General features: G+C 32.6%; 1 protein-coding gene across 4 annotated transcripts in view; it reads left to right on the top strand.

Moving 5' to 3' along the window:
• ERBIN (erbb2 interacting protein) overlaps positions 1–27,878 on the top strand; it is a 114,672-nt gene that overhangs the window by 62,269 nt on the left and 24,525 nt on the right. For all 4 annotated transcript variants that reach the window (XM_017664255.3, XM_073235624.1, XM_073235627.1 and 1 more), the window contains 12 exons: positions 1,371–1,460; positions 3,147–3,203; positions 6,665–6,728; positions 8,699–8,773; positions 9,455–9,599; positions 10,596–10,668; positions 10,948–11,077; positions 11,379–11,494; positions 12,909–12,978; positions 20,952–21,051; positions 26,629–26,750; positions 27,555–27,728. In XM_017664255.3, coding sequence (XP_017519744.3) covers positions 1,371–1,460; positions 3,147–3,203; positions 6,665–6,728; positions 8,699–8,773; positions 9,455–9,599; positions 10,596–10,668; positions 10,948–11,077; positions 11,379–11,494; positions 12,909–12,978; positions 20,952–21,051; positions 26,629–26,750; positions 27,555–27,728 — 1,216 coding nt within the window. The remainder of the gene's footprint in view (positions 1–1,370; positions 1,461–3,146; positions 3,204–6,664; positions 6,729–8,698; positions 8,774–9,454; positions 9,600–10,595; positions 10,669–10,947; positions 11,078–11,378; positions 11,495–12,908; positions 12,979–20,951; positions 21,052–26,628; positions 26,751–27,554; positions 27,729–27,878) is intronic.

The raw sequence follows: 27,878 nt of genomic DNA, 5'->3' as shown, positions 1-27,878 counted from the left end.
TTACAATGATAAAGTTGACATCCAAATGGATAACAAGTGTTTTGCTCCAAGTGTCACAAATAGTTTATGTTAGAATGAGGAAAATCCTCCTCACTCAACATGATTTGCACAGCATAAGATTGTCTTAACCTACGAATCAGGAGGGTGGCACACTCAAACCTCTGAAAACAGTAAAAGAAACTGAAAGGTCAAGAAGATAAAAACAACAAAAAAAGAAAAACCATGTGATTGGTTTGGTTGCACCATATACTAGAGGTCATATATATTCTTTTAAGATGGTGATGGCTACAAACAGAATACTTAGTGGGCACCAAAGCTATTAAATGTTGCAGAAATGGAATGGTAAAGCAAAGGATGCGTGGAGTGAAGGACAGCTTAGTATGTAGCTAAGTTGGAAGTTGCAACCAGCTTTCACATATTACAATACTGTATTTAAAGAGTTGCTCCATACTGTTGCTTCACATGCTGTGGAAGATGGAGGAAGGTGACATAGGGGAGAAAAAAGATGAGTCAAAGACTGATGTGTCTTTGCAAGAGAATTTTGTACTTGTTATAAAATCCAGGATAAACATGTAAAGATATTTTATCTTCATCTGAAAATAATGCACTAGCATCTTATTTCTAGATCTGTAATTTCTTTGGTAAGCCAAAGGAATAAAAGTAAAGCTAGTACATATAGGTTCTTATGTGGCATTAAAATGTTGAGCATTTTATATTATTTCTTCTCACTTGTTCATTATCAAATTCTGTAATTTTCATTTGATTATTTGGGGACCAAATGTTGAAATTGAAAGTCAACTAGTGGTTCATAAATGGGGATGATTTTGCCCCCAACGGTTATTCAATAAATTCTGGAGACAGCTTGGTTTTCACAACCTGCTGTGGTAGGTCATGCTACTGGGTTCCAGTGGGTAGAGGCCAGAGTTACTGTTAAACATCCTCAATGCAGAAGACAGTCTCCTCACTAGAAAGAATTACCAGCCCAAGAAGTCAATAAAGGCTGTCAAGGTTTAGAATTTCTTATCTAGTCCTTTGAATTGATGTTAGATAAGGCAAATTTCAAGAGTGCCTGCTGATCATAGTTTTGTCCTGAATCCATTTCTATTTATTGTGGCTCATTCATAGTTGACTGCTTTGTGCAGATTTTATCTTACTTAGACAAATATTGTCTCGCTTCCTTTTTACAAAAATGAATATATAAACATTGAAATAGGTAATTGCAAAAGGCAAATCTTAATTTGAGGATCACTCATAAAAGTAAAGAGGTGACTATTACCTGTACAGAACATGTGTTAAATTCTTTGAGATTTTAATAATAGACCAAAGTTCTATATATGAATTTAATTTAAATTCTGGTATATTTTATATAGGCTTCCTGATGGGTTCTCTCAGCTGTTAAACCTAACCCAGTTATATCTAAATGATGCTTTCCTTGAGTTCTTGCCAGCTAATTTTGGCAGGTAAGTTAAAGTTTCTTCTTTTTTCTTGTTAACTCTTGTAAAGTTTACTAAACTACAAGTTGCTTTAATAATACTATTAATAATAGTTTCATAGGCTCTTTTGTAATTATTTCCAAGCACTGTGGTTTTTATAGTTTCTTCAGAACTTGTTACTTTGAATGAGTTTATTTAGACTTGAATTTTTTTTTTTAACTTTGCAAAAATAGGGAGTAAATTCGAGATACAGAATGCTTTATTCTTAACATATATCACATTTAAAAATGATACAATTATTGGTTTATCTGTCTTCTCCACTAGAATCAAAACTGGAGAAAAGAAAATGTGTTTCTGGGGTCCACTCATTGCTACTCACCCACCAATATCTGAACACAGAGCAGTTCTTGTCGTATTATAGTCCCTGTGTAATTTTTTTTAACAATCAATGAAAGGATGAAAAATAGGTATCAAGTTATTATATCTAATTGATTATTACTAGAGAAAATGCTATCCAAGTACATATTAATTTTGTAGTCATCTTTTTTTTTTGGTCTAAAAAGAATATTTTTGCCTAAAAATAATTAAAGACAAATAACATATGATCTCACCAATGTGTAAAATCTTATCAAAAAAAAAAAAAGACCCCAAGTCATAGGTACAGAGAAAAGACTGATGGTTGCCAGTGGGGGCATGTGTAAAATGGGTGAAGGGACTTAGAAGGTACAAACTTCTAATTATAAAATAAGTCATGGTGATGTAGTGTATAGCATGGTGACTAGTTAATAATACTGTATTGTATATTTGAAAGTTGCTAAGACAGTAAATCTTAAAAGTTCTCATCACAAGGAAAAACCATTTTTGTAACTGTATGGTGATGGATGTTAGCTATATTTACTGTGGTGATCATGTCACACTGTATATATGAAATCATTATGTTGTACACCTGAAACTAATATAATATTGTATGTCAATTTATATTTTAATAAAGAAGAAAAAGAATACCGAGTGCTGTTACAGCCCAGTGACTATCCTTTGGGAGCCACATCTTGGGGGGGGGGGTGTTTATATAAAATTAGTGTACTTGTTAGGTTTCTGTATCTGGCATTTGGGCCACTTTTTTTTAATTGAAATACATTTGACACATAACATTGTGTAAGTTTAAGGTATACGTGTTGGTTTGATAGATTTATGTATTGTGGTGTGGTTGCTGCTGTAGTGTTAGTAGCACCTCTGGATTACCTCATCTGATCGTTTCCCATCTGATTTTATTGGAATGTGCAATACTGACATGCCAGAGGATTTCTCCTTTTCCATGTCCCATTGTTCCCTTCTTTTTTTCTCTCAGAGCTGAACTCTATAGAGTTGAATTATTGTTCTCTAATCTAATGGCTAATAATTTGGGGAAGTATTTTCACAAAAAGACATGAAATGCTCTAGGATTGATAATTAGGCACAATCATTTTTTGCCTTAAATTTGTCTAGAAGTGTTAACTTTTCTTTCCTACCCTCTGCTAATTCTGAGGAATAGGTCTTTTCTTCCTTTGTATTTCTTTGTATTCCTGTGTAATTTCTGTGTAGATTTATGCACAGTATTCTGTACATTGTAATTACACAGTAAATATTGGTTGCTTTGAAACTTTAGAATGACATTAATTTGTTAATTAAATTCTTTGTCTTTATCAAAGATGTTTAATTTGTTTTATTTTACAGATTAACTAAACTCCAGATACTAGAACTTAGAGAAAACCAGTTGAAAATGTTGCCAAAGTAAGTAAAGGAGTTATTCTTTCTAATATTTAGCTGAGAATTTTTAATTCTAAAGTCCTTAGAGAAATGTTAACTTCTGAATATCTAAAATACGATCACAAATATTTTAAAAGACTGACTAACATTTGTGGTCATCGTATTTCAGTGTTTGATATAAAAATATATGCATCTTTTGGCATTTAAGAGTGATTTCATAGCCCTCTGGAACTCAATCTTGTGTGACAAAGTCGAAATTGTACGTATATAAAGCCCACCGATGTCCTAAATAGAGGTCACAGTTCATATACTAGAGCTCTTATAATAGAACTCATTAGTGTGGTCCACAAGGTCTTCATGTAAAGCCTGATAAACTAGTTCTAAGGACTTAGCCTGGTTTTGTAGTGCATTGTAAATTAGAAATGGGGTGAGAGCCCCCTGCTGGTTAGCTAACACCAAGAAGAGATGGCCATCCAATAGCAAGTATGAAGATCAAACGAAAAAACATCTACAAGGTCAAAATGCTCTGCAGTCTGTTTATTAAAGAAATGTCTGAAAACATCTTGAATTCATTGCTGCATTTTTACAGGTTTACGAATTGGCAAACTACAGTCTATGGTTGAATCTGTCCCATTGCCTGTCTTTGTAAATAAAGTTTCATTGGAACCACATTCATTTATTATATATTGTCTACAGCTTCATTTGCTCTGTAGTGGTAGAATCAAGTAGCTGTGTCAGACACTAAAATATTTACTGTTTCTGGCCCTTTACAGAAAACTTTGCTGACTCCTGTTGTAATGATTTGTCAAGTTAATTTTGTCTTAGAGGAAGCATCCATCTCCAGTTCCCTAGGAAATAGTTGAGTTCTGTTTACTCAAATTCTATGGCATTTATATTACTATATTATTTATATTAATTTTTTAAGTACATACCTGACCAACGTAAACATGGATTTTTATCCTCTTCCCACCATGGTTATAAGTCTTTGAGGACAAAGAACATAAAAAGACAGATGTATCAGCTGAGTAATTGTTCAGTGCAGACAATGTTGGAGTTTAGGTGATGATTGTGAGTATAAAGTAAAATGGGAATTCTGGTCTGTATTAAAATTCAAAAAGGCTTAAATATTTTATAGTTTTGATACTACCATTGATGACTCCTTAGCTCAAAACTTGACTGCTTTCTAAGAGGTTTGAATAATCAAGATTAAATTCTTTACTGAAATAGCTAATATGGTCTATCTGATATCATATACAATTCACTTATTTTAACTCATTATTTTAACTCTTTATTTGATTCAAATTGGGCTCTGGCAGTGTATTTGCAAATATAATTCTTTACTGAATTCTTCCTGAGATTTATGATTAAAATCTCTGAAGCCTCACAAACCATAATGAGACCATAGTTTTAGATATTAAGAAAGTCATGTGTATTCAAGTTGTGCAAGTGGACCTTTTTATGATCAAAGATTAGAGCAATGGGAAAGCTGTTTTAGATATGTAATTAAATGAAATTTAATACCCTCTTAATACTGGAAGGCATGGTACCAAGAACACAAAGGATGTATATTTTTCATCTAAGACAGGAGAAGATAAAAATGAGTTAAATACAAAGGAATTTTAGTGATAGACAAGAGGCAATTTAAAGGATATTATTTCTACTCTCTTCTTAACACAAGAACCTGTTTGAAAAGACTTGGAAATGCAATGAAAATAAGAAGATAAAATTTTGTGTCTTTGATTTATTGAGGTATATGAGTAAGACCAAAGTTGCCAGGATTACCCATAGCAAGTTGAGGTGGAGACACTTATAGGACTTTACATTGTGTTTCCTCTTTTTGTTACAGATTTGCGTTCACATTTTCCTCAGTCAGTTTTAAAACTTAACTTTCTAAGGGTGTCATTTGTAATAGAAATTAACCAATGCATTGCTTTTCCTTTTGTACCTTCTTTTATAACTTAACTTTGTTGATACAGTGTTTAATTGCTGCATGTGAGTTTTCTTTGTTATCTTGTCATTATAAGAATATTGAATTAAGAAAAATAAGATTGTTTTTATCTTTCAATCTTCACCCCTCTTAACATCTCTCTTTACTTTTCTCAAATGCCAACCTGCTATAGTATCATGGACATGGGAATTTAATATCATAGCACCTAATTTTTCTTAAGAACAATCCTGAAACATCCTTTGCTTTGTTACAAAACAAACTAGAACTGACTTACAGGATTTCTGTACAAAGACAGATATGAGTAAGGGAAGTAGAATTATAGTACCTCATAGTACCTGAGAATAGGTATGCAGTAAATCTAGGTGAAATAAAAAGCTTTGAGAAAAACTGGTGTTGTGAGATAAGTTAAGTTAAAGGAGTGTTGATAGAATGGCATATTTAATTTAAAATGGAAGGGTTGGGAAAAATTAGCTTCCTTTAATGTTAGGTCAGTAACATAGTGTACCAATTATGATATGTGTTACGTTTTTTTTAAATAAAAGAGAAATGTTTTGAGTTTTATATATTACTTATTTGTATTTCCTGAGAAGATAGAAATAATCTGTGTTCATGTGTCGTAATTTAAGGAGCTTGGTTGTTTTTAATGATGTTAATTTCTGAACTATTAACATAATAATATATTGATAATATAATAAATGTATTTTGCTTTCATTTTGTCATATCCTAAAGTAATTTTAATGTAGAGCTCCTTCTCTGGGTAGCTAGTAGCATCTCAATCTATTAAATAACAGGTTTTTCTAAAAACAGCAATTTAAGAGTATAAAGATGTGTTTGGATTAGTTAGCAATTAGTTTAGTTTTTAAAATGTCTTCATTAGAGATAAAAGCACAGCTTAGTTTAACTCATTACGAAATCAGTTTGTACATTTTTCTCTATGTTTGCAGAGAAATGTAGTTAGGTTGGGAGTTAAGAGTATTATAGCTTTAATTTAAAATAAATAGCCTCACTAATTATATTTGATCCTTTTAAAACTTTATTTTGAATTGTAGTGAATTTAACTTGAAAACATGGGGAGTAATGTAATGTTTACTGTCCTTGGAATTTTGAATATTAATTTTCAGAACCAGGTACCTTGAAGTTTTATAAATATATGACTAGTCTTGAAAAATGGTAGTAATTTATAATTACCATGTAGCTGCCAAACAGTCTAATTCATTAGTTGATTTATATTATGTGAAAATTTATTCTGTTAGAGAAGTGAAAACCTATTACTTGTATTCTGGTCTGTGGGTTTGAATGTACTGCAAGTACTTCTTAAGAATAGAAAATGAAACCTGTTGAGAATCCAGAATTAGAGAATAATTAATTACTTCATTTCAATTAGAATTAATGACTTTTCTTATAAAATTATTTTTATTTTGTGAACATAAGAAATCTGAGCATCATATTGCATTAAGAATGTTTTACTCTATTAATTTTGAAAGCTTCCATGTAACTGATATTTTTGTGTACTTCTTTATTAATCCATTGTGCATAGAACTATGAACAGACTGACCCAGCTGGAAAGACTGGATTTGGGGAGTAATGAATTCACAGAAGTGGTAAGTTCTCACCAGTGTCCCTTTCCCTAAGTCTTCTATTTGATCTAGAAAATGTAAAAATTAACATGTTTATTTCTCTGCATTTTTAGAGTATAAAATTAACTGAAGATATACACATATTTTTGAGAGATAAGATATGAAAGTTCTTAACAGTGAAAAATAACCAGACAGAAACATCTGGTTTGTATGTTTCAGGAGTGAGGGTAAGATGTAAAATTAACAAGAAATACATGGAAAGGGTAATTAAAAGGTTTAGGCTTTCAGGAGATAGACAATTTGAGAGAATATAAAGGAAAAACGAAGTTTTATCAACTAGACTGCATCGGGAAAAGTACTTCTGAGTCAAAAATAACAGTTTATTACTTAGGATTTTATTCAATGATAAAGTACTTCTCTATAATTTTTCTTAATAGTTAAAGGGAAAACATTGAAACAACTGTTATTTTTGAGTTGGTAATGATATCTCTGGATTGTGTCTTTGCTTTGTAAGCAAAGTGTGGTATGATACTGAATAAAAAAGAAAAGGAGTTATAAGTAGTTTTTGTCTTTAGTCCTCCAAGAGAACTCAGAGAAAAAGTTAGATTTTTTTTTTGAAGAGGAATTCATTAATCTGAGTAACATCATCATTAAAATTTTTACATTATGTTTACAAGTTTTTTTTAAAATTGATCTAGATTTCAAATGAAATAGAACAAGAATTTCTCAGCATTGCTAGCTGCATGATAGCCTGTGGGGACTGTATTGTACATTTGCTACTCCATAAATAGCTCTTCAGCTGAAGTCAGTGGAGGAGCATGGTGATTTTGGCTCATGTTTTTTCTAAAATCCTCACTTTCATGTTCTTTATGATAATTTAATTGAAGATGGTTTATAATATGTTTTATTGTGTGTTGTGGAAGTTTTAACTTCCTGTGAAAAAGTACATATTCTATGCTTCCTAAATTATCTAGCTAAAGTACTCTTTCTTGGTATTTGTTTTATATGTATTAGTCTCTTTCCATATTAACTTTGAAAATTCTTAATTATTGTTAATGAATTGGGGAAGCATTCAAAAGCATTAATTTTTGTATCATTTCAGTCTTCCAATATTACCCATTTTATAAAAACTTAACTGTGAGAATTTTAACAGGTGAAGCACAAAAGGAGAATTCTTTTAATCCAAGTTATACCTACAATTCTTATCTATATTTTTATGTTCAGAGATCTTAATGGCATCCCTTTTATGTAGCACTGAAGTTGTTACGGCATTCGGGTGTGATGGTACTCTATGCCATCACTGTCAATGATAGGACACAGGTTTGTGGGATGACAGAAGGATGTATTCCAAAGAGCCTTTCAAGAGTGAATGCTCAAGATCAAGTTTTTCCTGAATATCAATATCCACTACAACTCTTTGATTTATTTTTTATCCTTAATGTCATATTATAAACAGTATTCCATCATATAAGTGCTAGGAGTTTAAAATAGCAGAATATGCTTATCGTGTGATTATGCCTTGGTTCACTACCTTTCTCCTATTACTGGACATTTAAGATGTATGTTGCCTTGTTTCTTTTCTTTCCTTCATCTTAATCACCAGGAAATATCTTTGTGGTTTTCCTGGAAGGCCACGTCTTTTTTACAGATAATGATTGAGAGAATCTTTTTTAATGTACTCTTGAAAGCAGTGGGTCTTAATTTTATTTCTTTTTTAATTTTGTAAGTATTTAAGCCTATTATGTATTCAAAAGCTTAAGTGAGTTCTATGTAATCTGTTATGAATGTCTATCTTTGAGTTCTCCTTTAGTAATATTACTGTAATAACTATAATAAACTGGAAAGGCTCAAGTCTTGGCTCTGCTCTCCTCCCCCCTGCATTATTTAATGTTTTTAGCTAAAAGTTATCATTAGAAATTGCCCAGAAGCTTCTTTTACCAAATAAAGACACGCAAATAAACTGTTGGATTCTTCCCTCCCCCTTATCCAAACAGCCTGAAGTACTTGAACAACTAAGTGGATTAAAAGAATTTTGGATGGATGGTAATAGGCTGACTTTTATTCCGGGGGTATGTATATCAGATTTTAAATGGCTTAATAGCTAATCTGTCCTTGCAGTTTTATTAATTGTGTACATTCAAATTACTTTAAAAATGGATGGTTATTTAATTTTTAATACTATTAGACAGAAGTAAGTTATATTTTTTAAGCTATTGATACAGTGTTGATTAAAATCAGAAATTTTCCATAATAAACTTCTGTAGAATAGTTTCTTTTATAAAATAGTCTTAAGTTTTATATCATTTTATATATTTATATATATTTGTAGTATCATGGAGTGTGCCCTTTCGTGTAGTTGCAACTGACTTTACATCCTAATTTAGTTTGCCCAGGGAATTGCTTCAGTGCGTGATCTTCCATGTAGTTTCTGTTTCATCAGGTGACATTTTGTTTGTTCCCAGACCTAAAGAAGCCATAGGAATGCCTGTATGTGCCACCTCCCTAGCCGATGATGGACACCTAAGTGCCCAAAGAAATGTGTATTGTCACACTGCAGGGCTAAAATTAGTGGGAACTCTTAGCCTCATATTACTAATGACGTATTTTTAAAAGTTAAGTCTTCTGTCTCATATAAACATTTAGTTACAATGTTATAAATATAATTATAATTATGAATTATAACTCGGTATTATGTTAATTATTAACAAATTAATGTTGACAGTCATTAGAGTTTCTTCTTTTACTTATAGTTTATTGGTAATTTGAAGCAGCTCACATACTTGGATGTTTCTAAAAATAATATTGAAATGGTTGAAGAGGGAATTTCAGCGTGTGAAAACCTTCAAGACCTGCTATTATCAAGCAATTCACTTCAACAGCTGCCTGAGACGATTGGTTTGTATTGCTTTCTAATTTATGTAACTAATTTTAACTAATGTAGACTCTGAGAACTTAAGTTTTTGCCACTGCTTATTTCAGAGCTTTCATATATCAAATTTTATATATAATGTTATGTTTTCACTGTGCTGCCAGTCATGGATCTTATTTTAATTTTTTCCTGATATCAGTTACACAGTTTACTCCTTTGTTAACTTTACTGTGTTTTTGTTACAGAAATGTCATTTGTATCACTGTAATAAAATTTAAATTCCTTAGAAAGAGATTTATCCAAACTTGGTTTAACTCTTAATCATTAATCCTTATCTTTTTTCAGTCTTTCTTGATTTTAGACTCACACAAGAAAACAGATTGATTTAGTAAATCCTATGAGAGTCTGTATTTTTGTAGTTGTTTGTCCAAAGATGCATCAAGGGAATTGAGTTATTTTGATTAAAGAACCAAAAATTTAAATCTTGGCATCTTCACTATGTTTAAATATAATATCCAAAAAATGTTTTTACCTCTTTTTCTGTTGAGTTAAGAAGTTGTTTTAGCTCAGGTTACATTTTGCAAATTCTAGTATAATTTATTCAACACTTTTAATTTTAACTTAAACTCCATGTTTATTCTTTTGATATTTAGTGTATATAGAGTTTTTGTTATACACCTGTGAAAGCTACTTTCATACTACCCTTTCTTTAATCCATTAATACCACAAGTTTGTACTGTGTGCCCTCGCTGTGTCATGGCATTGAGTTAAGGATCAAGGCTACAACAGTGACTAAAACAGACAAGTCCCTACTCTTACGAAGCTTACATTTTAGTAGGGGGTTAAATAAGTAAATATACACTAATGTTAAAGTGAATAGAGAGTGATAGAGTTGGGGTCCTATTTCTTTTAGATAGGTTGAGAAAGTTCTTTATGATTCAAGTCATATGTACTCACATTAACTGTTTGTTGACATGCTTCTAGTTCAAATTGGAAAATTCTGTTTTATCTTCCCTCAATAGGTTCATTGAAGAATGTAACAACTCTTAAAGTAGATGAAAACCAACTAATATGTCTACCAGACTCTATAGGAGGGTAAGATTTTTATGAATCAATAGAACTAAATGCCATATATATTTTCAGATAATTGCATCAGTACATCTAAACAAGATCCCATAAATACATAAATAGTTGGTTACAGGTTGTATATATTTACAGTAAGGAGAAGCCTTTTTTCATTTGGGTAAGTTCACCTTAGTGGAAAAAGTTTTACTGGGTTTGTTCAAGTTAGGGTCAAATGTTCATGTGTTCTTATGCTTTGGGTTGTACATAGAAAACCTGTTTTTAATAATATGTTTTCTTTTTTAATTAAAGGTTAGTATCAATAGAAGAACTGGATTGTAGCTTCAATGAAATTGAAGCTTTGCCTTCATCTGTTGGGCAGCTTACTAATATAAGAACCTTTGCTGCTGATCATAATTACTTACAGCAGTTACCCCCCGAGGTACTTTTTAAAAAAATTTGTTTTGAATTTTCATTTTTTATAATTATTTATTACAGTTACCCAGTGCGGTTTTATTTTCTTTCAGAAATAATTTGTAGCTGTTTCTTGTTCTCTGAATAATAGCTATATTGACTTATAAGAGATACTTAAATGCTTTCTTCATACATTAAAATTAATAATTGCAAAGGGAAGATATAATTCCTTTTATAAATGAGTTTTTCCATAACTTTTGAGGATGATATTTACATCTGTTAAGCATTAGACCAAGTTAATGATCCACAATTCTATGTTTCTCTTTCAGATTGGAAGCTGGAAAAGCATAACTGTGCTGTTTCTCCATTCCAATAAACTTGAGACACTTCCAGAGGAAATGGGTGATATGCAAAAATTAAAAGTCATCAATTTAAGTGACAATAGGTTAGTAGTAATATATTCATCAATTGGTTTACAGATGGCATTGATTGGATGAAATTAGTTTCATTATATGTGAGAGAAAATCCAATATACTTTCTTTTCATATGTTCTATTATTATTTTTTTAAATAGAACTTTTATCTGAAAAAAATGGTCTTTTACCTGATGTTAATTATCATACAGTGCTATTTGTCATGGTTCATTTTGTGTCAGTTTCAGCTATACAACCTTTACTAAATAACTTACTTTAGTCCTAAAGTCAGATCTTCACAATATTGCTATTGATTGAAGCATCTTTTAATCTAATCTCCTCATATTTTTATGGGCAAAAGTGTGATTAGGTGCCCATCCACATAGTTTGGACAACACAGCCAAGGTACAGAGCAGGTAGATGATTATGTATGCTTGCTCCATTGGAACAGTGTTTAAGTTAAGAACAGATTGTCTTTAATTTTCCTGGAGGTAAAGATACCAATAATGATAAAAAGAACATTGGTAGAGCATTTGTACATTTTGTTTTCATAATATCTTAAAAAGTATTCAAAACAGCTCTCTGAAGTAATACAAGAGGTATTACTATTTTATGGAGGAGAGAATTAAAATTCAGATTTCAGGTGACTCTTGTAAGGTAGAACTTTAATATAATATAAAACGGCCAAGTTTTCTGACCAATCAATTTATTCTGACTGTTCGATTTATTTAAGATCACTGCCCTTTGTTTGTTTGTTTTTAATTAAATCCCAATTTCGGCTCATACTTAGTACTACAATACTAGAACCCTAGGTTTCAACAAATTGCCATGGAAGATAAGTATAGAAGAGTAGACAGGCATATGATAGGTTTGAGTAGACATTCCATTTTAATAGGGTGCGATTCTAATGAAACATTCTAATGAATATATATATTACTTTATTTTTACTCATTGCAATGTTAAAATAGTCTTCTTGAAAGTGCTAGCTCACAGTTAATTATAAAATAGTGTACTTTTTATGACAAGCTGTCCCTAACAGTATTCCCGTAACTTCTAAGTACTTCTAAATACATTCTTTCTAATTACAAATAAAATGTCCAAAGCAATTTTATGGACTTTTGTTTAATGTATCCTTATCTTTTCATAAAGGGAGGGATAGCTAACATTTTTTTCTTAGTTTTTTTTTTTTTTGAGGTTATTAGATAATTTATTTTTTCCCCTAGCTGAATTGATTCGAATAATTATATTTTTAAAATTATGTTTTGTAAAACTGGATTACAATTTCTTTTATGTTCTATTCAAAGACCTATAAAGGGTTTTCTCCAGAATGAATGACTTTTCTCCTATTTTAATGTGGAAATACAATATTGTTTAGAAGACCCATTAGATTTTGCTATCATATTTTAACATTTCTCATTTTAATTTTATTCTTGTTTTTTCCTTATAGATTAAAAAATTTGCCCTTTAGTTTTACAAAGCTACAGCAGTTGACTGCTATGTGGCTCTCCGATAATCAGGTGGGCATTCTTATTTTGAAAATTACCGGAATTCAAATTGTACTGTGTGGTTATGCATCCTAATTGACATAAAATCATGTAAGAGCAGTTATATTCTGGTGCACATGTAAAATGTATTTTACATATATAAGGCAAATCTTAGAAAATACATCAATTCAGATAATTTTTGTGAAATATGTAGAATTCATAAACAATGCATCTTACTGGACTTGTCTAATTACTTCTTAATCTGTAAACAGATATAGAGATTAAGAAATCAGACTCAATATTATCTGACTTTTAGAGTTTTTATATTCATCCCCTATGGTATAGATCTGTAGAAATTTGATAATTATTTAAAATAATTCTTCTAATTGTATGCTTTCACAAATCTTAAAGAAATGTTTCTAAGGAATTTAGAATTATTTCTTGGATTTTTCTTTCTTTGACAAACATTTATTGAAATCTTGCAGTAGGCCATAAACTACTGAAGGAGATGGAGACACACTGATAGAGCATATAGAATCTTTTTACATTCTCACGGAGCTTACATTTTGAGGGAGACAGAGACCAAACGAGTAACTATGTTACCAAAGCTTGATAGGTATTTTTTTTCATTTTGGTATCTTTAATATACAATCACATGAGAAACATTATGTTTACTAGATTCCACCCATTATCAATTCCCCACCTCATACCTCATTACAGTCCATCAGCATAGTAAGATGCTATAGAGTCACTACTTGTCTTCTATGTGCTATACTGCCTTCCCCCCCGTGTCCCCCTCCCTATGTTATGTGTGCTAATTGTAATGCCCCTTATTCCCATTATCTCTCCCTTCTCTTCCCCCCATCCCGGTCCCTTTCCCTTTGGTAACTGTTAGTCTATTCTTGGGTTCTGTGGATCTGCTGCTGTTGTTTTTTTTTATTTTGTTATCATTAATCTACAATTACATGAAGAACATTATGTTTACTAGGCTCCCCCTTCACTAGGTTCCGCCCACACACCCCATTACATTCACTGTCCATCCGCGCAGTAAGATGCTATAGAATCACTACTTCTTTTCACTGTGTTGCACAGCCCTCCCCATGCCCCCCCATACATTATACATGCTAATCTAATGCCCCCTTTGTTTTTCCCCCGCCCTTATCCCTCCCTTCCCACCCATCCTCCCTAGTCCCTTTCCCTTTGGTAACTATTAGTCCATTCTTCACTTCTGTGATTCTGCTGCTGTTTTGTTCCTTCAGTTTTTCTTTGTTCTTATGCTCCACATATGAGTGAAATCATTTGGTACTTGTCTTTCTCTGCCTGGCTTATTTCACTGAGCATAATACCCTCTAGCTCCATCCATATTCTTGCAAATGGTAGGATTTGTTTTCTTCTTATGGCTGAATAATATTTCATTGTGTATATGTACCACCTCTTCTTTATCCATTCATCTACTGATGGACACTTAGGTTGCTTCTTCCATATCTTGGCTATTGTAAATAGAGCTGTGATAAACATAGGGGTGCATATGTCTTTTTGAGTCTGAGAAGTTGTATTCTTTGGGTAAATTCCAAGGAGTGGGATTCCCAGGCCAAATGGTATTTCTATTTTTAGTTTTTTGAGGAACCTCCATATTGCTTTCCACAATGATTGAACTAGCTTACATTCCCACCAGCAGTGTAGGAGGGTTCCCCTTTCTCCACATCTCCGCCAGCATTTGTTGTTCTTAGTCTTTTCGATGCTGGCCATCCTTACTGGTGTGAGGTGGTATCTCATTGTGGTTTTAATTTGCATTTTCCTGATGATTAGTGATGTGGAGCATCTTTTCATGTGTCTGTTGGCCGTCTGAATTTCTTCTTTGGAGAAGTGTCTCTTCAAATCCTCTGCCCATTTTTTAATTGGGTTATTTGCTTTTTGGTTGTTGATGCATATGATTTCTTTATATATTTTGGATGTCAACCCCTTATTGGATATGTCATTTATGAATATATTCTCCCATACTGTAGGATGTCTTTTTGTTCTACCAATGGTGTCCTTTGCTGTACAAAAACTTTTTAGTTTGATATAGTTCCACTTGTTCATTTTTGCTTTTGTTTCCCTTGCCTGGGGAGATATCTTTATGAAAAAGTTGCTCATGTTTATATTCAAGAGAGTTTTACCTATGTTATCTTCTAAGAATTTTATGGTTTCATGACTTACATTTAGGTCTTTGATCCATTTCGAGTTTACTTTTGTGTACAGAGTTAGACAGTAATCCAGTTTTGTTCTCTTACATGTAGCTGTCCAGTTTTGCCAACACCAGCTGTTGAAGAGGCTGTCATTTCCCCATTGTATGTCCATGGCTCCTTTATCATATATTAATTGACCATATATGCTTGGGTTAATATCTGGATTCTGTTCTGTTCCAATGGTCTATGGGTCTGTTCTTGTGCCCGTACCAAATTGTCTTGATTACTGTGGCTTTGTAGTGGAGCTTCAAGTTGGGAACAAGATCCCCCCTGCTTTATTCTTCCTTCTCAGGATTACTTTGGCTATTTGGGGTCTTTTGTGGTTCCATATGAATTTTAGAACTATTTGTTCCAGTTCATTGAAGAATGCTGTTGGTATTTTGATAGGGATTGCACTGAATCTAGATTGTTGTAGGCAGGGTGGCCATTTTGACAATATTAATTCTTCCTACCCAAGAGAATGGGATGAATTTCCATTTATTAGTGTCTTCTTTAATTTCTCTCAAGAGTGTCTTGTAGTTTTCAGGGTATAAGTCTTTCACTTCCTTGGTTAGGTTTATTCTTAGGCATTTTATTCTTTTTGATGCAATTGTGAATGGAATTGCTTTCCTGATTTCTTTTTCTGCTAGTTCATCATTAGTGTATAGGAATGCAATAGATTTCTCTGTATTAATTTTGTATCCTACAACTTTGCTGAATTCAGATATTAGTTCTGGTAGTTTTGGAGTGGATTCTTTAGGGTTTTTTATGTACAGTATCATGTCATCTGCAAACAGGGACAGTTTGACTTCTTCCTTACTGATCTGGATGCCTTTTATTTCTTTGTGTTGTCTGGTTGCCGTGGCTATGACCTCAAGTACAATGTTGAAGAAAAGCAGGGAGACTGGGCAAGCTTGATAGGTATTAAAAGTGTAGCAGAGTTGATGTAAACATCTTTTTTAAAAATATGGTGATTTGGAAAGTGTCTCTCTTAAAAAGGGAGTCAGTAGAGCAGATTCTTAAATGAAGTTCGAAGTGAACCATGCATAAACTGTGGTGGTGTGTTTGGTAAGGAGGGTGTATTTAAATATCACAAAAGAGTAAAAGCCCCAATATTGAAATGAACTCGGTGTAACCAAGGAATAAATAAAAGCCCAGAGGACTGGAATACAGTGAGCATGGGAGAGAATTGTATACAATTAGTTCAGAGAAGACAACCCGAACTAGATCACATAGGACCCTGTAGGCCATGCTAATTATTTGGGATTTTACTCTGAGTTAGAAATGTGTTGAACTATTTTATGCCAGGGGATGTCAAAATGTAATTTATGTTTTTAAAAGATTGTCCTACTGCTATGTGAGGAATGGAGTGTGGTGCTTTGGGTAGGGCTGGGGTGTGTTGTGTTGGAAGCAGAAAGTTCAGTAAGGAGGCTGATTCAGTAGTTTAAAAAGGAGATTTTGCTGGGCTTCAACTAGTGTGATAATAAAGATTATGAGAAGAGCTCAGATTTGGAATGTATTTTAAAGATGTTGCCAGAGGGACTTACTGATGGACTGAATGTGGAGCTTGAGAGAAAGACCAGAAGTAAGAACTCATAGGTTTTTAACCTGAGGAAGTGAAATATTGGAGTTGCTGTTTTCTGAGATAGGGAAAATGGAAGAGGAGTAAAGAGGAGTAAGTTTGAGATTAAAAGTAATAGTTTGGTTTTTGACATTTTTAAATTTGAGTAGCTATTAGATGTTAAAGTAGGATTATTAAGTCAATAGTTGAAATCTAGGGTTGGAACTCAGATTTTGGCTGGAGATGAAATTTTGAGGTTAACATTTTACAAAGAGGGAATTTAGTACCATGGAAGTGAGATTATTAGGCAGAGATGATAGAGAAGACAAGAACACCAAAGATTGGGATGGAAGGGACCCCAAAAGGAGAAGAGCAGAACCAGCCAGCCAGGGAGTGTGTTATCTGAAGGGATAGCTAAGGGAAGTGCTTCAAGAAAGGTAACTATGTCAAGTGTTGCTGAAGGGGCAGGTAGATGAGAACTGATAGTTGGCACTTGGGATTGTCAAAGTAGAGGTAATGACTGACCTTAAGAAGAGTCGTTTTATTGAAATGGTGGGTTGAAAGCCTGGTTTAAGTGTTTTATAGTGCATGCAAGGCAGTAAGTTCAGGATAATGAATATATCCTAATACTCTAGGCAAGTCTCCTTTTGGACAGTTTAATTAGTAATAATAATGTTATTTTATGCTTGGAAATAGTAGCTATAATTCACCTATTAAAAATATGGGCAAAATGTGTTTTAGGTTTAATTTCCAAATATCTAATTCTCAGTCTTAGAACTCACAGTATAAACTATTGCAAACCTTCTACTTTAATGGCTAAGAAATCTCCCACATAATGTCACCAAATTAACTAGCTTGTAGATCCTAAATAAAAAGTGAAGGAACAAACTAAAGGCTAATTTATTATCTGTAAGTACAAGGAGATCTTTTTTTACATATTCTCAGGTATGTTTTACTGATAAATGTTTTTTAACAAAACAATATATAATTGCTGATCTTTTTAATAAATTAATATTTGATACATGACTTGGAACAATACCTTATAATAATTTATCTAAAGTTGTATTTTCCCAAGTTGGGATATAATTGTCTCTTAGGATACTCATAAATTCCATCGACAGATTTGCTTAAGAGACTGTATTATATCCCTCTTTCAGATTATATTAATAATTCTGATATGTTACTATAAAGAAACCTACATGTCTTGCGTTTCAGGATTCTCCAAACTGCTTAATTGAGGATCCTTTTTTCACTTAACTCTTATTAATATCCTAAGTAAGCCTTGAGTTAATGTCAGTCCATGCTTATGAATCAGACTGTAGTATTTGCTTGTTCTGCAAATTAGGGAAGACAATATTAAAATGATGATACCTTTGCTCTTATGACAGCTTGAACACAAGTGATTATGGCATCTATTAAATATATCAGTTTATATATATAGAACTCTTTAATTATTAAATCTCTCTTAATTGAATATTTGCATTGAAACTTGGTTTCAAATTTTGCAGCTGAATTCACAAAACTTTGGCTGGGCCCTAGCTACGTCAGTTATTGCGGTATGAGTGAGGTGTAGCTCCCTATCTTGAGGACTCTGCCAGTATAAAAGCACTATTGTGGATAAATCAACACCTGAAAATTATGCCAGATGACTCATTTTAGTGAAATTAAGTATCTAATTCATTTTTTTCATATTTATAATATTCCTTTTTCTCTTCTCCTTGCTCCCCATTTAATTGCATATCTGATTTAGCTATAAAAAAAGCCTCCTTTAAGAATGAAGAAGTCATTTTTCTGTAAAAACACAAAGTGTAGGTGAGAGGGTATGCAAAGGTAGTGTGACTATGAATAATGAAAATAAATTGCTCTGGATATCTCACTGACCATGTAGGGAGTATATCTATAGGCAAAGAATGTAAATTATCACATTAACAACTTTAATTGATTACACATCAAAATTATAGTATTTTAAATATATAAAGTTAAATCGAGTGCATTAAAATCAATCTCTTTTTTTTGCCTTTTAAAAACGTAGCTAGAAAATTGTAAATTATCTATGGTTCTCATTTTTTTCTCACATTATATTTCCATTGGACAGCATTGACTTAGACTATTGGGTGAGCCTCCTAACAAGGTCTCTGCCTCCAGTGTTGCCCCCACTCCAAATCTCATTATCACCCTAATTCCATTCCGAACCACAGTACAACTAAGGGATCCCTTAATCTGGTTCTAGCTTTAACCTTCTTAAAATCTTCCCATGACTTCTCATTTATCCTCCAAGACCTTGCTTATCGTCTGGCTTCATCTCTACCCCTTACACCTTCATTTTCATTTCCCTGAGTTCTGCTTTCTTGGAACATTCTTCCTCCTCATCTGGGTAATGACCACTCATCCTCATCCAGGAAGACAGTCTTTCAGGAGCACTTCCCTAATTACTCATGGTGGTGATAAGTGAATACCTCCTCCCATATGTTCTCTTAGCACCCTGAACCTTCTCTACCCTGTAATTACATTATATTGTGACTTAACTATTTTTTATCTCTGTCCTCCTGTCATATAGTGTAAACTCTACAAAATGAGTAGAGATGTTTTGCTCACCACTCTGTACCAGTGCCTGTCATAGTGCTTTGACATATAAGGAACACTTAGTAAATATTTGCTGAATGAGTGAATTTAGATTGCAGAGGAAGAAATTTACAGGTTGTCTTGGAGGAATTATGACAGAGGAGTGTAATAAGTATTTGAAATGAAATAGGAATAAAGATTAATGGAATGAGGTATTTAGGGAATGGAGAGGCTCAGTAAATAGTTCTTAGTCTGTGAACTTTTCATTTTCTTGTAGCAACTTTATTGAAATATAATTGACATACCATACAATTCATCCACCTTAAAGTGTATAATTCAGTAGTTTTTAATATATTCAGAGAGTTGTATAGGTATTACTACAGTTAATTTTAGAACCTTTTCTGAGATGATGAGTTTTTAAAAGCCCCCCAGATATTTTTTGATATGTCCATCTAAGTGGACTTACTTCCTCCTTCCTGAGCTCCTCATCAGCTAAGAAATTACCAGGTTAAGAGTATGGCTATATTATCTACTTTTTGTATCTGTTGCATTTCATTACCCATGACTATGGAAGGATTTGGCATAAAAGAGTCAGGAATACATGGATCCTGCCAGGAGGTCCGCAGATATTAGGAAAGGAGATAATAGTAGAGGCAGAGTTTAATGTTTCCCAAAAGAACAGTTGTTTATACTTGAGAGAGGAGTAATGATCTTGTAGCATTTGCAAGCACTAACGCCGCCTTATAATCTAGAGTTGGTGAGGTGTGGCAGAATAAGCAACTTGTATTTGAGAAGGCTCCAGTTAAGCACTGTCTTTGGAGGAGTAGATCTCCCATTTCCATTTCTGAGGAGGTCAAGGAATGTCTTCAGTGAAGATACTTGAAATACAGAACACTTTATGGTGGAACAAGAAGAGGGGAGTCTGAAGGAAATGTTTGAATGGGAGTAAGATTATAAGAAGGAGTTAGCTAGTTGCATGGTTTCCCTAACAGTTAAGTCCAAAGAATTGATTGAAAGGGTTGCAGGATTGGGTAGTTCCTTGCCCTTCTGGAGTCAATCAAGCCTTGGGTTGGTGTAGAGTATTAGGTTAGTAGGTTAGCAAAAGTATTAGTTATATTAAGAATTAAATTGAAAGCACTTGATATAACCAGTTAGGAACAAATTCTTAAGAAAAAGTGAGGTCCAAAATCACTGGGGCTTCTAGTTCCACCACTGAGTAACTTGTAGAGTCATTAATGGGTATAGGAGATACAGGGGAGAAGAGAGAAGCAGATTACAAGGTGTTATTTGTTTTAAGTACTCTCTTTACAGCTAGAATAAACCTGCAGATAACTAGATTAAACTTCTAAATAATTACCACAAAAGCATGTTTCCAACGAGGAATGCTAAAGGGGACAAAATTAAAAATGGAAAGGTTTGTTTTATAGCTTTATTAAATCACTATGATAAGTAATTATTGGACTGTGAATATACTTAGTATATGAGATCTTTTCAAACTATTGATGATTAGATTTTGATAAGGTACCAAATCAGTGCTTAAAGTTTTATTACGTATATTTGTTTTCGTAACCTACACACTGATACTTTATAGAAAAATGGTGAGTACTTACAGGAATTGCTGGATATGTATTTGCTTTAGGATTATTGAAAATTAAACATTTATTTTCTTTCCCTAGTCCAAACCCCTGATACCTCTTCAAAAAGAAACTGACACAGAGACCCAGAAAATGGTGCTTACTAACTACATGTTCCCTCAGCAGCCAAGGACTGAGGATGGTAGGAATTTAAGAATCTCTTTTCTTTAAAAAAAAAAAATCATACAAAAAACACAGCAAAAGTATGAAGTAAATTTCAAATCTCAATGACTAACTAGTTTGAAGAGAATTTGGAGAATTGGTCAGTAAAGTTCTCTGAAAATGGGAAAATAAAACAATATCTCAGGTTATAGATAACTGAATTTAGAGGTACGTGTATGCCATATGCTTCCTTAACTGATTCCTTGAAATTTAACAGTGAACTTCAAAAGATCTGTTTTAAGTCATATTTAGCTAAATGTTAAGAGTGCATGTTAAGTGTCATATAATTAGAACTATCAAACCAGGAAATATTTTGTTCACTTCTGTCATTTTAGACTTAGCATTACCATTGGATCTACACACTAGATAATAGGATAATCTGCACAATTCAGATTATAAATGTTACTTCTAAGTTCTTAACATTTTGCCAAGAAAGGGAAATAATGTTATTCCCCAAGAACGTTACTGTTCGGCAGTTATGGTAAAAAAGCCTTTTATACTAAGCAACAAGTTGTTTCTAATGTATGTTGTGTGTGTGTGTATGTAACATATATGTAAAATACAGTTTTTATGTGTGTATTTTTCTGAAACCAATGAAAAATCTTTATGGCCCAGAGTTATTTACAAATTAGCTTATTGTATAAAATCACTGAAGGAAAAGGTCTAAATTAATCATTAATCTTAATTTATAAAATATACCATAAGTGCTTGAGCTGCAGTTTCCTTATATTAAATAATAATAATCTATAATGCAGTGTTTTTGTAAAGATGAGCAACACTGAATATAAAGTGCTTAGCACTGTGACAAAATCAAATTGACTATTATTCTTACAGTATTTTAACAGGGTTAGCAAACAGCTTTGAAATGCTTAAGTCGATCAGAAACTAAAATCATTTAATTTCTGTTCCATAACTAGTGACAATAGTTAATAAAACTCATTAATTCTCTATGCTAATTATTTCTTAGTCTTTGAAAGAAGGAATAAAATATTTGCTTTGTTATTATTTCTTGGGTATATTTGATGAGATTTATTTGGGTGAAGCAAAACTGTTTAGCTTTTGAATTGAATTAGATGTTAAGATTTGTGGGATATCAGATGTAAATATCTTCATTCATTCGAGGGTCTTTATTTAAGGCTTAGAGAATAGGTTTATAATCAGGATTTCTCTTCCACATATTTAAATTCACCCCCAATCTCCATATTTAGCAGTATAATAACAAAATATAGTATACTTCATTTTAGACAGTCAATGTTGAAGTATTGTTTTATGCAGGTACTCTATATTATATATTATTTGTGCATTAGAAATTAAGTTCAGTATAAATATGCCAACTCTGGCTTATGTCTCCATTCATGCAGTATAGAGAATTATGGTAAATGGATACATCAGTAGGTTTTTTTTGTTTGTTTGCTGTAGTCACTGGGATTTGTATCTAAATTTTCCACTTCATCTCTGAAGGTGGTTTCTAGATAATAGAGAATAGTAAGTAAGAGTCAGCATCCTGTAATGAGTATTGATGATCAGCCACATAATATATTTAAATAACTGTTCTTTTATATGTAAAGGTAGAATGCTAATACTTAAATATTTGAGGAAAGAGGAATGAATTCTTAGTGTAGAGAAGAGACTTTTATGTCCTTTTGCATGGGTTGGGGAACTTTATAATAAAGGGCCTTTTAATAAACATTTTAGGCTTTGTAGACACTTAAGTTTCTGCTGCAGTTACTTGATGATGCCATTTTAATATGGTAGCAGTCACAGGACATAAACAAATGAGCATGGGTGTATTCTAATAAAATTTTTATGCACATAAATTTCATGCAATTTTCATTTGTTATGAAATACTCATTTTTTGGTTGGGTTTTTTTTTTCAACCATTTAAAAGTTTTTAAGCCATTCTTAGGTTATAAGCTGTACAAAAACAGAAACTAGGGCAGATCTAATGGTTTTCTGTCCCATATCTTAAAGGACAGGAAAAGCAAACTAGGGAAATTCATTCTTACTCTTTATTTTACTGCTTTTATTGTTTCAGAAAAAATAGTTAAAAACTGGAAAATGTTAGAAAGGAATGAAATACAGATGTCATTCCAAAGGCAGATTCTCTAATAAAATTACTTTTTCCCTTGTGATTGAACCAAAGTGTTCAAAGGACATGTTTAATCTTTGATGTTTTTATTATATTAATGTATTATTAGTGTCTTGCCTACCTGCTTTTGTTATTGTCACATAGGTAGAGGCTTCAGAATGTTCGGGTTTTTTCTTTCATATTTACTCATACTAAAATAACCAACATAATTAAAATAATGAATAAAACTACTCAGAAGCATATATACACTCACACACACATTATATATATTTACATTATAAACACACACACACATATATATATATGTATATATAAATTATATGTAATTTGAGTAATGAATACTTGTGGGATTATTAAAGGCCTTTCCAGGGAACAATCAGATAAATATCCACTGTCATAACACTTTTTGTTCCAATAAACATAGTTGAGAAAATATGGCCTATGGGCCAAATCTGGACTGCTACCTGTTTTTGTGTGGCCCATGAACTAAGAATAGTTTTACAGGTGAATACTTGCATCAGTTTGATGCTAGTCAGTACTAATGTTGAACTCCAGTTAAGTAAAATCTTATTCCAACAGTAAGAATTTCAATCTTCTCATAAATAGAACTGTACTACAAAAAATGGTACTCAATTATTAGTTTCAGTTTGTCAAAAATCTTACGGGTTTCTCTCGTTCTTTACATACCTATGTAATATCCTTGATTTTGTTTTTTTGACTCACAAAGCTTAACATATTTATTATCTGACCATTTACAGAAAAAGTTTGCTGAGCCCTGCTCTAAACTGTTCTAATTGTGTGTGTACTCATGTGTTGATCTCTCTTCTTACTGTTTTCTGTTTTCATGATTCAAATCATGTGGCCTCCTCTTTTCTTTTTTCATTTCATTTTATTGCCTTACTCTTTCTTCTTGAAAGAGATCATAGTTAAGGTAAGAAATTTATTTACAGTATGAAGAGTAGAAGTAACAAAATAAAATCTTGCCACTTTTAATTTTTTATTTTGGAGATTTATTTTAGAGTGGAAGAATAATAAAAAAGTCTGAGATGCATTGACAGTATCTGAATCCTCTTAGAGTTCATGTGTTTCTTGAAGTATCTCATTGTGGGTATTGAGAGCTCTGTAACATACTATACCCTCAATACCAACTCAGATACCTCATTGGTATGGTCAGGCAGATGAATTTCTCTTCAACTGTAAGGGAAACTTTTTCTTTTATCACAGTGTCTCTAAGAAATAGATGAGTCAGAAAATAAAATGTTCTTGGGTTGGAGTGTTATAACACGTAAAGAAGTAAATGTTTTGTTCATATTTAATTCATTCTGTTTTTTACTGATCACTTCTTACCAGACATTGGGTTAGATCTAAATATTCAAAGGTAAAAATCCTTGCTTTCAAGAAGTTCATGATCTGTAGAGGGATAATGATGAATAAATTTGTACCTGCTTAGAAGAGTCAGTCTTAAGGGGAAGTATACATCCATATAACAATAAGTTTGTTGCTGGAGAAAAAGCAGGATGTTGGTGGGGTCAGTTGTCAGTATGGGCTTTTGGTTTGTTTAAGTCAAAAAGAAGTTTGCCTTTAGAGATTGAGGAAAGTAGAGATTAGAAGTGGGAGAAAAGCCTGACTAGAGATAAACAGAAGGATTCCTGGGCAGCAATGAAGATAGAGCAAAGATGAGGGAATAAATACCATAAATGTGTAGTGGTTCTAAACAAGGGTGTATCATTTTTCTCTGATAGGATTTGGCAGTCCAGACCAAAGAAGGTAGATGATTGAAGTAGCACATTTTTGTGGAATAGGTATGATTTCAGGAAAGGGATCAAGAAAAGTGAGAGTAGTTAAAATACAGCATGAAATATAAGTCAAACAGAAAAGGAAATAAAACCTAGGATGGTCTTACAGGAAGAAAAAGAAATGAGGTTAAGAAATGCAAAATTTATCAGCCACAGTAAGGAAGTGAATGATTTAGAAGGGCAAATGGTAGTGGTCAAGGAGGTGGAAAAGTTTTACAGAATCCAAGGTCTTAAGTATTACCATGGCTGAAGTGCAGATGGAATTTAAGCATTGGAATTGAGGGCATCATGGAACTATGAAATTGTAGTATTGAGATAGAATTGTCACATGTCGTAATTCAGGATACTGGCAGGTATTAGGTGGGGAGAGAGGCTATAGGCAAATACTGGAGTCCTCAGTGAATATTCTAGGGTGATCAGATCTAGTGATATCTGAAATGCAGAAAAAGTAACATTATTACCTGATGCCCTGAATCTCAAAAGATGTGAGATTTATACTAATGGGTAGAAAGTATAAATGACCAGAAGTTGACAAGAGTGAGAGGCATGGTAAAAGTTGGGGTAAAATCTGGGGTTCTGAAAAAACTAAGATGTAAAATTGCTTTGACATAATCTAAAAGTCAGAGATCTCTCACTAGGGTGATGATTGAAATTACTGCCAAAGACGGGAGGGGAATTTTGTTAATCCTGGAAATAGACATTTTTGGAAACTGCCTGACTATGCTCGCCTTTCCAAGTATACCACTAAAGTTTATCAGTAGGGAGTCCCAGGAATTTTAATCACATTCCACAACAACAAATACTCTTAATTCATTAACTATTAGCAACTCCACAAATCGATTAAAGAAGAAATTCTTGAACAGAGTAATGGAAACAAAGAAAAAGCTGAATCCCAAACTCCATTCCCATTATCAGTATTTGGTTTCATGGCATTCTTAATTTGAATATGAGATAAAGGAAGGGGAAAAGCTTGAAATGAATAAAAACAACTGGTAACTATGCTGATTTTGCATAAATAATTCCACTTAACCACATTTGGGTATTCCAAGAATTTCAGTTTTTTTGTTAGCTAACTTTAGGTGCTTTTAATCCCTTTTGTTTTGAATAGGTAAAGTCATTTTATCTTAATGGGCAGAAAACAAGTTGTGATTTTATTTTATTACAAGCATTATTAGTAGAGCTATATTACATGTAATGTTTAATGCAAAGATGTAATTACTTAGTAATAATCCTTTTTTACCAAAGTATCTCACTCTTTCTCTCTCAACCTCCTCTGTGCCCTGATGTGTAATAAACAGTGTTGGAATTAGGAAGACTATTTCTAAATGCAAAAACTTGGATAAAATAATTTTTGTATTACATGTTGTTTTTGGTAGGGAGCTGCACATATTCACATATCCATAGTTTTTATTGTTAATTTTCTTCAGGAACTCTTCTAGTAACAAAACGACAAATCGGCTTTAGGGAGGAAAAGATGTGATTGATAACTCTAAAGAAGTGTTAGAATCACAGCCCAGTTTTAGTGTAGAATTTATAGCTGCCGGCATTGACCAATCTTGACTTTCCTTAATGAGCATAACTCATAAAGAAAATCACGAGCAATTAATAGTTTTCATAAATATAGTAAAATATAGTGGATTTTTTGTTTTAATTTTTGCTTGCTCTTCTCTAGTTATGTTCATATCTGATAATGAAAGTTTTAATCCTTCATTGTGGGAGGAACAGAGGAAACAGCGGGCTCAAGTGGCATTTGAATGTGATGAAGACAAAGATGAAAGGGAGGCACCTCCCAGGGTGAGTCAGGTCTTCTTTCAAATTCGAGATTAGTCTACTATATTGGGTACTATATACCTATACCATACAGTTTGGGGGGATACAAAGAAGTATTGATTTTATTCCTTGCCCTCAAGGCACTTAAACTTTTATTGAGTCAGTACATATCATGTGAAAGAATTTAAAATCAATATAAAACTGTGATTATAAGCCAGCTTTCATTGAGTATATAAACATAAGAGAAAAACAGATTATTGTTTTTTTAAATAATTTATTGCTATATATTCTAGAGCTAAAGAACTCTTTGTTAGGAACATTTTGTTTCTTTATGGGATTGAGAATGTGTGTCACAGCGATAGAAAGTAGCATAGTACTTAATGCATGTAATTATTTTCCTCTCATGTAAACTAATTGAATATAGAAAATGACAATTAGGCTGACCTTGGAAGAATTTGACTCCTGGCACATAAGACATAGTATAAGAATGTAGGAGTTTTATGTGTGAGGGATAAATACCTAGCTAGAAAAATACTTGTTTCAAAGCCAAGTGGCAGTTTTGGCAGTATCCACAAAATATACCTCCAAATGGAGGTATATTTAATTCTGCTAAACAAAGCTTTAACAACATTGAAGTCTGTAACTGTCAAATCTTTGACTATTGATACAATCATGCTTTACTCAAGTCTAAAATGCTTTCAATAGCCTATCATTTGTCTTTGCATTTACCACTATGAGCCAGATATCCAGTATAATTAAGATGCATTATAGATAAAATTGTGAGATTGACATTAGAATATTTAAATTTCACTTACTCTTTTTCTCTAGGAGGGAAATTTAAAGAGATACCCAACACCATACCCAGATGAGCTCAAGAATATGGTCAAAACTGTTCAAACCATTGTACACAGATTAAAAGATGAAGAGACTAATGAAGACTCACGAAAAGATTTGAAACCACATGAAGATGAGCAAGTTGTAAATAATGATGTGGGCATGAAGGTTAGAAAATTTAAAAGAATTGACTGAAACCTATTTCAAACTCTTTAACTTTTTTTTAAAATTAAGGTATCACTGATATACAAGCTTATGAAGGTTTCACATGAGCAACATTGTGGTTTCACCATTCACACATATTCTCAAGTCCCCCTC

The sequence above is a fragment of the Manis javanica genome, chromosome 1 (genome assembly GCF_040802235.1).
Source record: "Manis javanica isolate MJ-LG chromosome 1, MJ_LKY, whole genome shotgun sequence".
In the NCBI taxonomy this organism is placed as follows: domain Eukaryota; kingdom Metazoa; phylum Chordata; class Mammalia; order Pholidota; family Manidae; genus Manis; species Manis javanica.
This window is presented reverse-complemented; position numbering and strand designations above follow the sequence as displayed.